General features: G+C 42.9%; 1 protein-coding gene across 1 annotated transcript in view; it reads left to right on the forward strand.

Annotated features, from left to right (window-relative positions):
- The window catches only part of MXRA5 (matrix remodeling associated 5), a 302010-nt gene that overhangs the window by 65261 nt on the left and 220182 nt on the right, over window positions 1-16567 (forward strand). The window contains exon 2 of the mRNA XM_078657987.1: window positions 9677-9891. Within this exon, the coding sequence (XP_078514113.1) occupies window positions 9677-9891 (215 nt within the window). The remainder of the gene's footprint in view (window positions 1-9676; window positions 9892-16567) is intronic.

Below are 16567 nucleotides of genomic sequence, written 5' to 3' on the forward strand. Positions count from 1 at the left end.
TTCAGACAGTCCAGAATATGCAGCACGACTGCTCTGCAAATTACCTAATACTTCCCCTACCTCTAATTCCCTTCGCACGCTACACTGGCTCCGCATTGAAAACCGCACGAAATTCAAGGCTCTCTGCATCATGTACAAAATAAATACTGGTCCGGCCCCACCATACCTCACATCCTTGGTCCACCACCATTGCCCCCCCCGCACTCTGCGTTCATCTAACCAACACCTTTTCTCAGTGCCTAGAATCAGAAAAGCCAGAATGGGAGGCCGTTCTTTTGCCTGGCTAGCCCCTTCACTCAGGAATTCTCTTCCACTTCAGTCACGTAAAGAACCAAATTACCTTAGATTTCGCAAACAGGTAAAAAATTGGCCATTCAACATGTAGCTTCCTCCCTTATGACATCCCCTCTCCTTTTGTTGGTTTTAGCGCCGGGAAACCTACGGGTAGCTAAGCGCTTTATAAACTTAAATATAATAATAATAATAATGAATAAATGTACAAAAACAGTTAAAAAGTCCTATTGACCAATCATTTTGACTGTGCATGAAATTAAAATTACAGATTATATAAATTTTGACAATATATAAAAACCTAAATACTGGAGAGCTAACAAGCAAGTGAAGTGCAAAAAATAAAAAGCATCTCAGGTTTCGTTACTCCATATTGAACTCAGTATATATTTTTGACCAGGTGTCCATTAATCATTTCATCAAGGGAAACACCCGTATGGTTCCTTGGATGTAACTTTCAATGATGCGTTGACGCGTTTCGGTAGCTCATATATTTCTCTATGCCACCTTCTTCAGGACATGGTGTATGTAAAATAGCTCTTTTCTCGTAACAGCGTATATATCCTTTTTGGTTCTGAGTAACGTTCCAAGGAAACGGGGAACAACCTTTACTACGCAACTTTTAGCACGCAGTGCTATTACAACGCAGATTTTAAAACGAAAACCATTACAACGCATTACACTGGGGGGCGCTCTAGGATAGGGAATAGTTTTAATTTACTATCCAACACCTTCCGTAGTGTCCACGGGGACTGGTGTTGGAATAGTAAATTAAACTATTCACTATCCAGCACCCCCCAGTGTAATGCGTTGTAATGGAATGCGTTTTAAAACTTGCGTTGTTACAGCATGCGTGGTAAAAGCATGCGTTGTAACAACGTATATCCCAAGGAAACTTCTGGTTTGTCTCCAGACAATACCAGACCATGTATTTCAGATAACCTTAGGGTCCTCTTTTCCTATGATAGAGTTCCGAATATTCCGAAAGCTGTTTTTATTCTAGTCGGGTGCTGTGGAACAAGCGGGGCTTACAGAGCTCCATACGCTTCTCTATGAACGATTTATGTATTCATCTTAATCACAACATGGTGATATCACTGGCAGAAGGGTGACGCACTTGGAACAAACGTGCACAGAAATCTTGATACCTGCACGTATTGAAGACGGGATTAAGAGACTGCCCAATATAATCATTAGAAGTTTATTCCAGTGATATCACCATGTTGTGATTAAGATGAATACATAAATCGTTCATAGAGAAGCGTATGGAGCTCTGTAAGCCCCGCTTGTTCCACAGCACCCGACTAGAATAAAAACAGCTTTCGGAATAATCGGAACTCTATCATAGGAAAAGAGGACCCCAAGGTTATCTGAAATACATGGTCTGGTATTGTCTGGAGACAAACCAGAAGTTTCCTTGGAACGTTACTCAGAACCTAAAAGGATATATACGCTGTTACGAGAAGAGAGCTATTTTACATACACATTGTCCTGAAGAAGGTGGCATAGAAAAATATATGAGCTACTGAAATGCGTCGACGCATCATTGAAAGTTACATCCAAGGAACCATACGGGTGTTTCCCTTGATGAAATGATTAATGGACACCTGGTCAAAAATATATACTGAGTTCAGTATGGAGTAACGAAACCTGAGATGCTTTTTATTTTTTGCACTTCACTTGCTTGTTAGCTCTCCAGTATTTAGGTTTTTATATATTGTCAAAATTTATATAATCTGTAATTTTAATTTCATGCACAGTCAAAATTATTGGTCAATAGGACTTTTTAACTGTTTTTGTACATTTATTCATTGATGTCATATTATATATCATTATCAATTTTATTAAAGACAAACTGTGTTTTTCTAATTAGTTCTGTTGTTTAATTGATGTTACTCAATTACCCTTGAGGAACTGAATACATGAGGAATGGAAGTATGATATAAAAGAGTGAGAGTTGTTCGACAGGAGCATTACCCATTGCTAACATTGATTAGAGGGTAACATAATAGTCCCAGGAGAAATCCTCTCTTTTTACTTACCAGTGGTACCCCTTCTCTTGGATGTGGGGTCGCTCCCACTTTGTATTTTCGCAGCCATTATATAGCAGCATTGACAATTCACAGAACGTGCTCTAACCACATTGTCAGGTGCAATATAGACATAAAATGCCCAGCAAAGGCAGATAACTGTCAACAAGCTGTGTTTCCTGCCACTAGAGTGGCAGGGAGGGTGTTTGGCAGTCTGTCTGCCAAACTGTTAGCCAGCCTATGAGTCAGTTACACACGCCATGCTGGATTTGGGGCATTTGATTTAGAAATTATCATTTCTTTTAAAGCTTGCCAATAGTCTCATCTAATTCTTTGCATGTCCCTCCGAAACACCCTGATTGCAACTAGGCTTTGGTTTACCATTGGTTGTACTCGGAAAATATCACATTTCCAAAGGACACACTAAATGCATATGAAAATCCTTTAGTTCAATTTCCTCCACTTTTTGCATGGCATTTTGGAGAAAATTCAGCTCGTAGTTTCTACTCCGTATTCAGTGCCATTTCCAGAAATTGAAGGATGTTCAGTTGACACCAAACTCTAAATAAGGCTCTAAGGACGATATGTTCAAGGTAGTGGCGGAGTGAGGCGTTAGCAATCATGGCTTAACGCCTCACTCTGCCACTTCTGAAATGCATGGCTGCACCGTATTTACAAAGATATGGTGTAGCCTTGCGTTTCCCCCTGCGCTGGTGGTACACTTAGCAGTGTAGCGCCAATGCAGGCACCCTTGCACCATAGTGCAAGGGTGTCTGCGTGCAGGGGAAATATTGTTTACGTATAGGAAGGTGCCCCTTCCTGCACATAAACAATCTTTAAATGCCCTTTTGTCACTTCTATGTGTGCCTCCTAATGCTTTACACATGAAAGTCACAAAATTGATTTTTTTTTAAAAGATTGCTCATGTACAGGAAGGGGGACCTTCCTGTACATAAACAATCCAAGGCATTTTGCTCTCTCCATGTGTGCTGCACAAGGCAGCACACATGGAGAAAGCAAAAACGAGGAGAAATAATGTATTTCTCCCCGTTCCGCCAAGTTAAAACCAGGTTTTCCCTGGTTCTAATTTTGCCACTGTCTCCTATTTACGCTGCCCTTCTAAATAGGGTGCAGCATCAAAATCGATGGGTGTTGCGGTGGTACGCCCACCGCAATACTCACTGCCTGCCCTTTTCACGCTAAGCATAGCTTGGAAGGGGGCCTTATTTACAAGGCAGTGTTAGGCCACGTTAAGTGGCTTAACGCTGCCTTGTAAATAAGGCAAAGCCCCTATCGCCACCACAAAGTCATAAAAAGTGGCAATATAGTAGCGATAGGGGCTTGCACATATGCCCCTAAATGTCTTGTTTGAAATTTAATATGGTACCTTGATGTATGCAGGCAGCCCAGCTGAAAGGTTTCTTGAGTTACATTCAAATGAAGACTGCATGCAGTATTATATAAGGAGAGACATGCAAGTGCTACTGCTAATTTAAGACAATGGGCCATGTCACATAATGTGAGCACGGATAGTGCTAAATCGAAGACTGTTTTTTGTCACAGGTTTGGGCAGATGTGTGTCTTAAGTGGTTGAGGGGATGGTGCAGTGTTATTTTATCACCATAGGCAGGTAAAAGGTTGCTCTAAAGGCATGTGGTGCATTAGGCTAGAACCATGGCAGCTTTTGTTAACATCTCTAAAGAAAACAACAGATAATGAGACAATTGCACACACAAAGCAATAAAACAACACAATTTAAACACAATATGGCTCACACAATAAGCAGGTGCTTTGTGAGCACAACACAGTAACCACAATACAACGATTCACACTGCATTAATACGGAAGAAAAGCACAAAAATAATACAAAAAAATTCCACCACAAAACATGACACACAACAAACATGCTTACACATTTTTGTCACATACTACGACCTCCAGAATTCTGCTTTCATAAAACTGTAGTAAAAGGTCTTTACACCAAAGACTGAGTTCCAAGGACATGGAATAGTGCCAGTCAAAAATGTTTTGTGATCCTGCCTATGGTTTCTGACAACCTTTTGGATTGATTGTTTTTTTAAAAGGTTAAAGGGGTACAAAAGTGATATTTTACCACTTTTATCAGTGGTAAATGTTTGCTTTAACGGCAACTTTAAAGGCGTATGCTGCTATTGTCTGGTAATGTAGCAGCATTTGATGACTCGCTAACATATAACATAACACAATAACATACAGGACACTCAGTAAAAAAGTGAAAACAGTAAGCAACACAATGACCACGGTGCAACACAGCAGCCTCCTGTTACGATAATTCAGCTCGACAGCACTAGAACAGAAAAGCAACAGAAAATATAATTGCATAACAAAAGGCTGCACAACATTTAAAATGAATTATTCTTGTTGCATTTTACCAACTCCAGAAATCTGCATTCATAGTATGGTGATAAAACGAGTTTGCGCCTGGCACTGCCTAACATTTCCAGCAAGGGCATTAAGCTGTGCCAGTCCAATGTTTCTGGTCAAGCCCAGAAACTTCAGAAGAAAGCAGCCTGCCACATTTCCTATTTCATGCCAAGATATCACATCCACCGGACACCAAGGGGCCCATTAGGATGTCGGGCGGATTGCCCCCGCCAGGCTGGTGGTGGCTACCGCCAGCATGGCGGGGGCAATCCGCCCGACATCCGCATTCGAATTCCCACCACCATATTTGTTAGAACTGGCTATTTCTGGTAGGCTAAGGCTGACACCAAAGCCAGGCAGAAACCACCATTCTAGTCAGGGCAAGGGAGTCACACGCCAAGATAACCCCTGCTCACCCCCTTGGTAGCTTGGCACGAGCAGTAAGGCTAAACTCGGAGGCAATGTGTAAAGCATTTGCGCCAGCACACAACAGCGACAACATCCTAGGCACACCACAAAAGGAACTCCACACAAGGTTATATAAAAATAACTTCTGTATTGTCAAAACACATCAGATAGAAATCACACATGTACATTGTGCCAACTGGCGCGGGCAATATTCACAAGGGATTATTTACAGGACAGGGCCACATGGGCCACTGTCAGAATCAACACTTTTAGAAATAGCACTTTTAGAACTTAGAATATAGGATATAAAATCACTGTAGCACAAATTAGCAAGTATAGCACACAACCAGTAACTACTGGTAACAGGTAAGTACCACCTACGCAACCCTAACCACCTTAGGAGAATGTCACGCAGGGAACCAGGACCTCACTAGGACCACCTGTACTAGAAAGAAAAACCACCTAAGAATAAAATACATTTAGGGGTATCAGCAAGAACACATTACACATGATGCATCAAAACACATCCAGAGGTGCAGGGAAGGAAAACACATGATGCATAAAACATACATTCAGTGGTGTAATACCAAGGCACATGATGCATCAAAAACACATTCAGAGGTGCAGGGAAGTAAAAACACATGATGCATAAACCAACACATTCAGAGGTGTAAAATCAAGGAAGACACATGATGCATAAAAACATTCAGAGGTGCCAGAACATAACTCAATAGCGCAAAAACACATGATGCATAAAAACATTCAGAGGTGTAGGATCAAGGTGCATAATCATATTAAATGCATTACATTTCCTAGCACCACATCACATTGCGCAAAACTCACATTAGGCAAATACCATCACATAGATAATCACATTGCGCCTAAATAAAATCACATACCAGCCCTCATCTAATAAAGGGACTAAAGAGCCCTGTGTCCAGAATGTCAGGGCGCGCTGCCAATGCAGCGCCAGTCAGGGGTGCGCCACTGGCGCAAAACCTAAACGTTGCAGGTGCCCACTACTTGCTGGGCACCTGGGAACATCACAAGGGCCTAAATGGTGCAGCTGCCCACTAATTGCTGGGCAGCTGGAGACAAAACTGCGACAGGGCTCTCACTAGCCCTCAGGACAAATCTGCGCTTCTGTTGGAGCCCCACATTCTCTGACACTCTGCACACGTTGGAGCCACACAGCCTCTGACAACACACATGTGGGATCCACACAGGCTCCGACACTACACATGCCCAAACGTTGGAGTCCCCCCTCTGGGGACTCGGGATCAGAAGAAATGCCCCCTGAGCGTCGGAGCCACACAGGGCTCTAGACACGACAATGCTCCTGGGGCCGGGTGCGCCAAATAAACTGCCCCTTCAGCTCTGGGGCCTCGTAATAACCGACTGTGCCCTCGAGCCCCTCTCAGGGACTATTAAACAAATATGGGCCCGGGTTGGAGCACTTGGGCTCCAACGAAATGTTGGGGCGGCCCACTGTCATCTGGGGCTGCCCTACTTCCATCCTCGTCCTGGTGCCGTCTCCCGGCACCAACAGCAGCCCCTCGGGAGCCCCCCACCGGTCCTTTTTACTCACCGGGCTGCTCTCTCTGGGGACTCCACTTCTCTTCGGGCTGGCTGCATAGGCGGCGAGGCTTCTCTCACAGCGCGGGGCTCCTCTTCGGGAACGGAGCCCCGCCGGTACCTCCAGCCGCCTCTTCTCTGGGTGCGGGGCTCCCCCTTTGGTCACGGGAGCCCCACAGCGGCAGGCGCCATGTTCCTCTCCCGGGCAGCTTCTCTCCTCCGGCCGGCGGCAGGCGGGACTTCCTGCCGGATTGCAGGCCCCGCCCCTTCCCGGCCAAAAGCTGCCTGACTTCCGGTATCTGCGGCGTGAGGGCAGCGGCGGTGAAGACACGGGGCAATGCCGGGTGGCACCGGCGTTAAGCAAACAATAAATCGAGGTGGGCACTCGATCGCGCACAAAAATAGCAGCAAGGTCCCTGGCGGGGTGGGCACCTGCCAGGGGACTCAAAAATCGGCAATCAGGGCGCCTCCAGCGCTAGCAGCAAGAATACAGCGCTCTCAAGCGCTAAGGGCATGAATCAAGCTCTCCCAGCGCTATGGGTAAGAATAAAGCGCTCCCAGCGCTATAAATCCAGTTCAGGGACAAGAGAGGTGGAGCACAGCAGCTCCCAACAAAGAAAAGTCCTCCAGCTCCCCCAGGAAAGTCCATCAGGTGTCCAGGGGCTGGGCAGGGCTCAGGGAGGCAAGCCTTCCCCTGATCCCAAGCAGCAGCATGCCCCTGGCAGGATTCAAGTCATAAAACAAGAACATTTTTAGAGTGTCACAGCACCCTTTTTATACCCAAAACCCTTTGTCTAAAGGGTGCAGGCAGTGTGAGAACCAGCTAGAACTGGTTATAGGGAATTCCTTTCACTGACCAGGCTAGGGACATCAGATGCACCCCAGGGGGTGGAGCCAGCATTGTGTGGGGAAAACCGAGCCTCACTCAGGACCCTCAGGCCAGACAGTCAATCCACAAGTAGGCCCAGGCTCACTCCTCCTCTCACATCAGCATGCTAAACACTCCATTCACCACTGGGGCAGACCCTCCCAGAATCTTGGAGCCAGGCTCACCAGCCAGCCTCAGCCAATCACACGCCAGACACAAATTACACAAATATGCCAACTTCTAAAAGTAGCACTTCTACACTAGACACAATCATGCCGCATATACCATTGCGCAGCATTCAATCTCACGAGTTCGCACATACCAAACTCGACCCTGCACTCCCCACACATCAGGAACTACCATGGGCATACATATTCCCCATTCATTCCTATGGGAGGGCAGGTCACTCACCACACATACACAGAGAGCTCACGCACTTTACACTGTACCACAGTGAAAAAGTGCACAGAGGCCTAAAATCACCAACACCAGGTCACAGAAACAGGCTAGGAAAAAGCAAAAGGTTTCGGGGTGAACCTGCCAAAAAGTGCCAGGTCCAACAATATTAGTATGGCGGGGGGACCACGACGGACGGAAGGACCGTCCGCCGCTTTTCCGCCCCGGTCGCCTTGCCGCCGGGGCGGAAAAGGATTAATATGGTGGCGGTGTCTATTAGACACCGCCAGCCATATTACAATGGGCTTAGGGAGATGCCTTTCCATGGCAGGCATGCGGTCTTCACTCTGGGGGTCCCCTGCAGGCCCCCAGAGTGAAGGAAAGGTGGGGGGTGCACCCAAGGGGGGTACCTGTGGTACCCCCCTGCATTTGCATAAACAAAGCGGCAGGAACCGCGGAGCCTGCCGCTTTGTTTATGCAAATGTAAAAGGGCATTTTTAGCATTGTGGCGGGCGGTGCTGAGAGCACCGACCGCCACAATGCTAAAATTACAGGATGCGCCCGCCTCAGTGGCGGACGCATCCTAATAGCCCCCGCGGGACCCCCGCCCTTATGGCGGGCGGTCCTGATTACCGATGGGATGGCGGGCGGACTAAGTCCGCCCGCCATCCTAATGGACCCCCAAGTGTTTTTTTCTGGTTTCCAATGACATCCGGTAACAAATTCTAGAACCTGTCTATTTCACAGGGCTCATTGAACATTTGAGCCTTCCTCCATCAAATCTAAAGCGAGTTAAATATATCCTACCACTTTTAAGAGATTGCCAATTTGCACAAGTTAGGCCAGCATTGATTTACTTACAAATGCTTTCCTCCCCACTTGTTTGTTATGGGGTTGCACATTTCTTATCAGGGGCACTTTGTAAAAGAAACAATATGGGGGGCTAATAATTATGACCTGGGTTGTTAGAACATGTCTTTTATCATGCAATTATTTAAATCTTGTGTATTTTAATCTAAAATGTACGTGTTTTTATGTAAAATGTACTTTTATTGGCAGAACTTGGCCGAATGAAGTTTTTATTGACTTGATTGTTACATAACACAATATAATTACACACCCACGATAACATGGCATCCATTGAAGAAACAGAGATATGGTGGTTCATCACTTCCTAAAGAAGGGGGTATTTAATTAAATGGCCTCTGATCTGCACTGACATAACTGTATGATTATAAAAAAGTTCAAAAAGTTGATAAAAGCCCATCTCTTCAAGAAAGTTATCAGCGTGACGGATATCCTGTCTGCTGAGTTCTATTGGTTGTTTTTACATCCCCTCCTCTTTGCAAGCCCTTGTTCTTGCTCACGCTCATTGGTTTTTTCCTTTTCTTCCTCCTCTTATTAACAACTAGGTTCTTTGAACAGAGCGAGCAGCTTACTAAGCAGCCAATAAATTGCTATCTGAGAAGACATGGCATGCTGTGATATCTGTCACTGATGTTGAACTGGTTTCAGGCATGCAACATCTGGTCTAAACATGTTCACAACGACAGCAGGCCCCTCCTGCAGAATTTCTGGAGATTATTGAAGCAGAAACGTCCAATTTAAATAAACACATTCACATGAGGTGTATTGTTGAAAGATGAAAATACATGCTCTTCCTCACAGATGTGCAAATCCTAATTATATTTATTTGTTTAAACAGGGGCTGAAGATGAAAATCTTTGACACCATGCAAGAAGGGGCGAACGTGTTGGCTCTGTCCGTGGTGCTGATTCTGTCCCTGGGATTTCCCCAGACTACTCTTTCGTGCCCTCACCCATGTGCCTGTTATGTGCAGACTGAGGTTCACTGCACATTTCGATCTTTAGCAGCTGTGCCAGCAAGAATTCCTAAACATGTGGAAAGGATGAATCTGGGGTTTGTATTGCATTATAATTGAGAAGTGTATATATATCCCTTTTTACAATCACAACTATTTTCTTTTCTACTCTAAACAAATTAGTGCACTGTTTTCTGACTGTTTGTAATTTTTGGATGATAGAATGTTTCTACTTCACAATACTGAAGCAAGACACGTGTATTACAGACAGAGATGTACAAAAAGGACTATGCTGGTCTGTAATTGTGGACCTTACATTGAGACCTATATCTTATTTCAATTAAACTACTTGAGTCGAGTCAATCGTCTCTAGAAGCAAATAACTGATTGGTCCTCAGAGAGTCTCCCTTTGTATAATCAGTTTAATTTGCAGTATATTATACATCTTGATTGTAACAGCAGGAACTGTGGAGCTGCAACCCCATCCCACGGGCTGTGTTTGATCACAGTACTTTTAATTCAAAAGTCTACACACAGTGGGCCAGTTTTAGGTCTGGCTTGATTGCGCAGCTGTCTATATGAAGTATTGTTACCAATGCATTACAATATTCATAGAGTGGGGTTTGACTCCACCAAAGGAGCATTTCTCTGTTGCCTCAGTCTATTGACACCTTGTGTATGGTTCTGCCTTACAGGAAGTGCTTCCATTGGAATGCATGATGGGGCTATTTTACATCTGAAAGTACTCTCAGTCATCACACTGTTTGACACATTCATTTATTTATCTATCCTATGCGTTCTATACAGAAAGCAATGCAGATTTGTTATTTGGTTGCCAAGCAATGGCAAAGCCAGTAGGACTGACTTTAGCATGATGTAAAGCATTAGTGAGGGAATGCATATAAATAGTATTTGTGAATGGCTTTGTTTTTTTGTAAAACCTGATCTATTTAGCTTTGCCAGTGCTTGTTTTGTACTGTTTTCCTTCTAGCGCCTTACTGTTCTAATAATGCCAATACTAATGGAATTACATTAGTGTAAATGTATACTTGTATTAGATTATTCATAAATATGGTTGCTGCTTTTTATGTGTATGAATTACATGAGAATAGACAGAACGGGGTATATCATTACCATGACAGTACAGATGAGAGCCAAGGGCAGCTGATATATTTGAATTTACAAACCAATACCTCTTTGTTGTCAAATAAGAAGCCCACCTCGAGCAGAGCACTTCTTGTTAATTAGCATGTTAACAATCTACCCCAAAATCGTTTGTCATAACCACAATTTCTACATGAAAAAATGTCAAATATTGCGGAGTCCAGAAAGATTGACAAACAATAGCTACAAATGAACCAAGCTGCTCAACTGTGCATTGAACTGTAAAACGAAATAATATACTCAAAGGTGACACTGACTATTTGCAATCTAATGGATGATGGATGTAGTTGTACTGCAATCTGTATATTGTCAATTTGTTTCTGGACATTGTAAGTCTGGATAAAATGTTAAAAAAAAATAATAATAGTACTATAGCCTTATAGCCTGCCGTAGCGGGTTATACCGGCTACTAAAGTCCCGCTCCCGCGTTAAAGGCCCGAGCTGAAGGCGACGGACTTTAACAAGGGAACAGGACTTTAATAGCCGGTATAGCCCTGCTACGAAGGGCTATAAGGCTATTAGAAAATTCTGCCACTTGAGGGCAGAATGTAAATGAAAAAAAAAAGGCCTCTCGAAGCTCGAGGGGATTTAAATCCCCTCGAGCTCTGAGAGGCCTTTGTAAAACATTGGAATGTTGCTCTACAGGCTTTTTCCGGCGCTTAGAAGCAGGGAGCACTCCATTGTCTTCAATGGAGCTCCCAACATTTCAATGTTCTAATATTCATTATTCATGTCACGATTAGGCAGTTCCAGTTGGTCTTCATTCATTTATTGTTAGTCATTAAAACAACTGGCCAATGTTTCAATCTGGTTGAGCCTCTGCCTAGGGAAATCATGATCTGGGTTTTGTCTGCATATTGGTATTATGCCAAGCCTCTTTCTTGTATAAAGACCAAAATTGGATAAATGTAAACAATAAACATATGTTACATATTGGTTAGCGGCGGCGACTCCACGTGTCAAATTGGTGACAGCTGATTGACAAATTTCCAAATTAACTATGGTTGTATGATCAGTGGGAAAATCATGATAACGAATCCCAAGGCCCCTCCAACATCTCCAGTGACCCAGTTCTCCTGTCGAAAGTTGCTGTTATGGTTCCAATCATAAGACCCATGTCCTTTCAACATATCAATTCACTTGAATTCATCCCCAGGAAATTTGGGGTCCAATGTTGTAGGATTCCCCCACATTTCAGCATCAATGGAAGAACATTTCAACCCAAACAACTAATACATGTTAAATCAATTCTGATTACTTTCTGATTTTCCAGAAAACAAACACTGACACAGTAAATTGTCCACAGCACACTCAGATCTCACTCAGAACTCACAGCCCCAGGCATTTTACTTAGGAACTTTACCAAGTTTTTTCCCTGGTTACAACTTAGTAAGGAGTCATTTACATCAACAGAATTCAAGTGAGGATTTGGGGCAACTTCCCTACCATTTTCTCCATACTACTATAGGGTCTTCTACATTATGTGCTTTTCAACTTAGAATGGAGTGGAGCTTGGGGTTTAAAGTAAGTGCTAGTCCAGACATTTTACCTTATCTGGGACTAGTTTTCACACTGTCTATCGCTCATTTCTATAATATGATATCCCTTCAATCTTGTGAACTTTATTTTTAAGCTAAGGAGCTTTCATAAATTGCTTCCCTGAAAAATACGCTAAAACTTTTTTTTATAAGGAAAGGAGTGTCTGAAGACAACCCATCACTTCTCTTGAAGACTAGCAAACACACAGCACCATAAACGAAGTTTCATGTTATGTATAGCCATAATTATGTAATCTATTTAATCCCTGGTGACTAAAACAAAGCGAAAAGGGTGGTGAAAGTAAGAACTCAAAACTGCAGCCATAGCATGAAAAAGCAGCAGTTGAACATTCTGCAAACAAATTCCAGTTTCCTGGACGTTTATATGGTCCTTCTTTGCCATTATCTGCTGGTATGTCGACTGCTAACTTTTTTCAAAGTTTGGGACTTTGAACCATTTAAGTACAAACACCTGATTTGATCCCTTTAAAATGTGAAATCCAGCATTTCTGTGGTTGATCATAAACTGATGCCTGGACTCAAAGCAGGAAAGTTGGAGTAGCCTTACCTACTGAAAGCTCTATTTAGTAAGAGTATCTTTGCATCAGCTCATTTGGGTACTAGTAGCTGATGCAGAAAAAAGTGGGATTAACTATTGTCTCCAGCTTTCTTAGGGACCAACTTGAGCCTTACAGTCAAATAGGTAGTAAAACCAGCATACAACACGCTAACCTTTTTTTTTGTTTTACATTTTTTGTCCTCATTTGCCTCTTAACACCATTCCACTATCACCGTATCTGGGGTGTCCTGCCCTTTTGCTGAGAAGTGAAAGAAAGAGAGTTCAAACGTTACCACCTTCGGATTGTGAATACCCCTTTTTCAAAGAACATTTTCTGCGAGCAAACCCTGCTCAATAGAAAAGTGCCAGCCGAGGCGAATTAGACTTTATCATAGGACCCCTGATCTAACCTGCTTCCCTGTTGCTCAACCCACCTTAGTAGAGGTAACCAGAACTCATACCTTCTATTTCCCTCGTCCAAAATATCCAATCTGGTGATACTCTTTACAGATAATAACCAATCCTTGTATCGAGGAGGAGTGTGGGCAACCCATTGCTTACAAATTTCTCTGCGTGCCAGTAATATTGCATAAAATACCAGCTTCGCATGGTTTTTGCCAACACGCTAGTATACTCAATCTTAGATCCACAATGGCTCTGATAAGTGCAATTCTGTGGCTAGTAACCAAAAGGGTTATATTCATTACCAGGTCCACATGGAAATTGCACAATTTTACCCTGAATGCACTATCAAAATAAACGTTTTGACGGAATCATTTCCTCATAATTCTCTATCAGTGGCAAAGTACAATTCTGAAGCGACTTAGGTCATCCGAAGAGCAATGATGGTGTGGCAAAGTCAATTTCCATAATATCTTGTCCCATCACAGGCCTCTGCAACACAGTTTGTGGGGCACAGATCTAGGCAAGCATGCTTATGAATCAGGCACAAGTCCTCTGGTTGCTTACAACCCTGCCTACAATTAATCAATTGTGTTATAAATACGGAACAGTGACCATATAGCTCCTGTTTACAGAACTATTGACCTCATTCCACAAGGACACTTCCAAGTAGCCATAATAGTTTTATAATCTGCTCTTTATTCACTTCTTGCACGAGCAGAACCTCCAACTGGCTTAAAACAAGCACATTCTGTTATCTGGATGTGAGTAGTACATTCTGTGGCTATAACTGCCAGAGTATGGCACGAGGAGTGTTTGATGTACAAAGGGAAACATTCTCAATATTACAGTGGAGAAAACGCTTCCAGATGGACACGCTTTCCCAATTAATGACTGTGAAAGGATTGTGGATATTAGTTTCACATTGTCCCAGAGGCTAGGATGTGTGACTCAACAAATTCAAGTGTCTTTTCAGTACAGAAGGACCAGTTGATTCTGTCACCCTCTATTTTCAAAGGCAAATATTATTAATATCAGATACAGTGACACATTGGTAACTGTTTAGAAGGAGTACTAAAATATATCAAGTATGTTTGATGTCACATGGCATGTTTTAAATCACATCAGCATCTCAAGCTAGTTAGCCGTGTTTTAGCATGATTAACAGTTGGCATTTCAACACATACGTAGAGGTAAAAAAACAAATACGCAAATCTTCTTTGCATTAATCAAGTAAAAAATAATATATTGGTTTTCATATATAAAATAAGAAGGGCTTGTAGAAAATAAGACTTGTTTATGTTCACTCTTCCTTGGCTTTAAATGTAAATAAAACCCTGTGTGCACGGGCCGCCACATTGTGTCGTTTTATGTGGGTGGGCAGCAAAGAGTGTCCCAGTCAACCCCTGTGCTGTCTATGTGCAGGTGTATGTATTTGGGAGTTATATCAACATATCACCATGCTTTTCAATCCGACAGTATTGTCAACTGCAGGCACCAGAATTGAGGTATCTGTTGAGGATCATAGCTGCACCAACTTCACCGGTTGGTGCTTGGGTCCAGGAGTAGCCTGCACTTTGAGGAAGGCCCACCCAGCCCAAGTCAGAGGTCCTAAGGATGAACCTACCGGTCAGCAGTGAGAAGGGAGCTCAGAGATTTGCTAAAGACCCCAACCAGATTCATTTGAGAACAACATGGGTCATCAACCCCATGCTAGTCCTTGAAGGGGCCATGATCTGGATGGCAGACGGACGAAGGCGATCAGGCCATTTCTGGCTCACTTCAGATACAAGTTTAGCGCTAAAAGATGGACAGCACCATTCCTGAGTACCAGTGAGTCTACAATTGCTGTTAACAGCGAACACCTTTGAAGGTGCTTCTATGATAGTCCCACCATTTGGCTCAAGCCAACTCCTGTTTAAAAAACCACAATAATCTAATATAATATACCTTTAACGGATCAACACGTGTTCTATGACTTAAGCATGAATTGGCTGTAAGTAAAAGCTTGTTAGGTGAGGATACGTGTATTTGACATTTGCAAAAGGCATGTTCCACTTGGAAATGTATTGAAAATGCAGGAGGGAATTGATATGCCTTTATAAAATATCAAGTTTAATTAATGATGAAATTTTTTAGCTGACCACTACAACGTTTAAAAGCATACATTATGGCAAATTTAGTTTTGCTTCTGGGGTTACGTCAGTGTCAGTTTTCTAAAGCAAACGACAGCTCCATGTTTTCCCTTGGTGAAGTCCACTTTTGGCTCTCAGATAAATGCCCCCTCTTTTCCCCCTTTCCTCTTTGTTTGCAAGCGTGGCTACAATGGTTAGAGTAACAAAAGGTCCACGGCCTGAAAGTCACACATAACTCAGGCACAGCCAACACAAGGCCAGTGGGGGGCAGGAAAGAGAGGCAACAGGTCGAAGCGCCTGCCTGATTTACGAGCCAGGATTGATTCGACCTCGTGAATAGCCTGTGACTGGGGAAATAGTTCTGGCTCTACAGAACAAAACTGATTTATTTCCGGAGTCCGTTCACCCTGATTGTGGAATGTGTGGATGTACATAAAAAGTCAGTTCATTACAGCTCTTATAGGGTCTGAAGGGAATCTATTTAAAAAGATCATTGTATAACACCAAAACCATGTCCATTATGTTTTCAATTATTTCGTCATGAGTCCAATGCATAGCCACTTTCTAGAATATGTCGAACCTTAGCAAAAAGAAACCCGTGCTAAAAAATTTTTAAGTGCCTGAGTTTGATACCATACAAGATTTGCATTGTAGGGTTTGGGGTAAAGAGATAAAGAAGTTCGTGTAACAATTTATAAACTTGATTTCGATTTTAAACATAAATCACAAAAGTTATCACGATACAAACACAGGGGCTGAATTCATCAGTAACATTACACTTTCACAAGAGCATGATTGTGAATATCTCTCAGGTACACAAAGTTAAAACAATAAATAGTTCAGTACACTATAAAAAACACACCTAAATAACGGGCCAGAGAGCTATATCCTTTTTTAAAAAGAGCATCAGTCAGTCATAAAAAAAGAGAAAAAGACATATACAAAAACAATCAATAAAATTTACATGATGAAGGAT

Source organism: Lissotriton helveticus, chromosome 8 (genome assembly GCF_964261635.1).
Source record: "Lissotriton helveticus chromosome 8, aLisHel1.1, whole genome shotgun sequence".
NCBI lineage: Eukaryota > Metazoa > Chordata > Amphibia > Caudata > Salamandridae > Lissotriton > Lissotriton helveticus.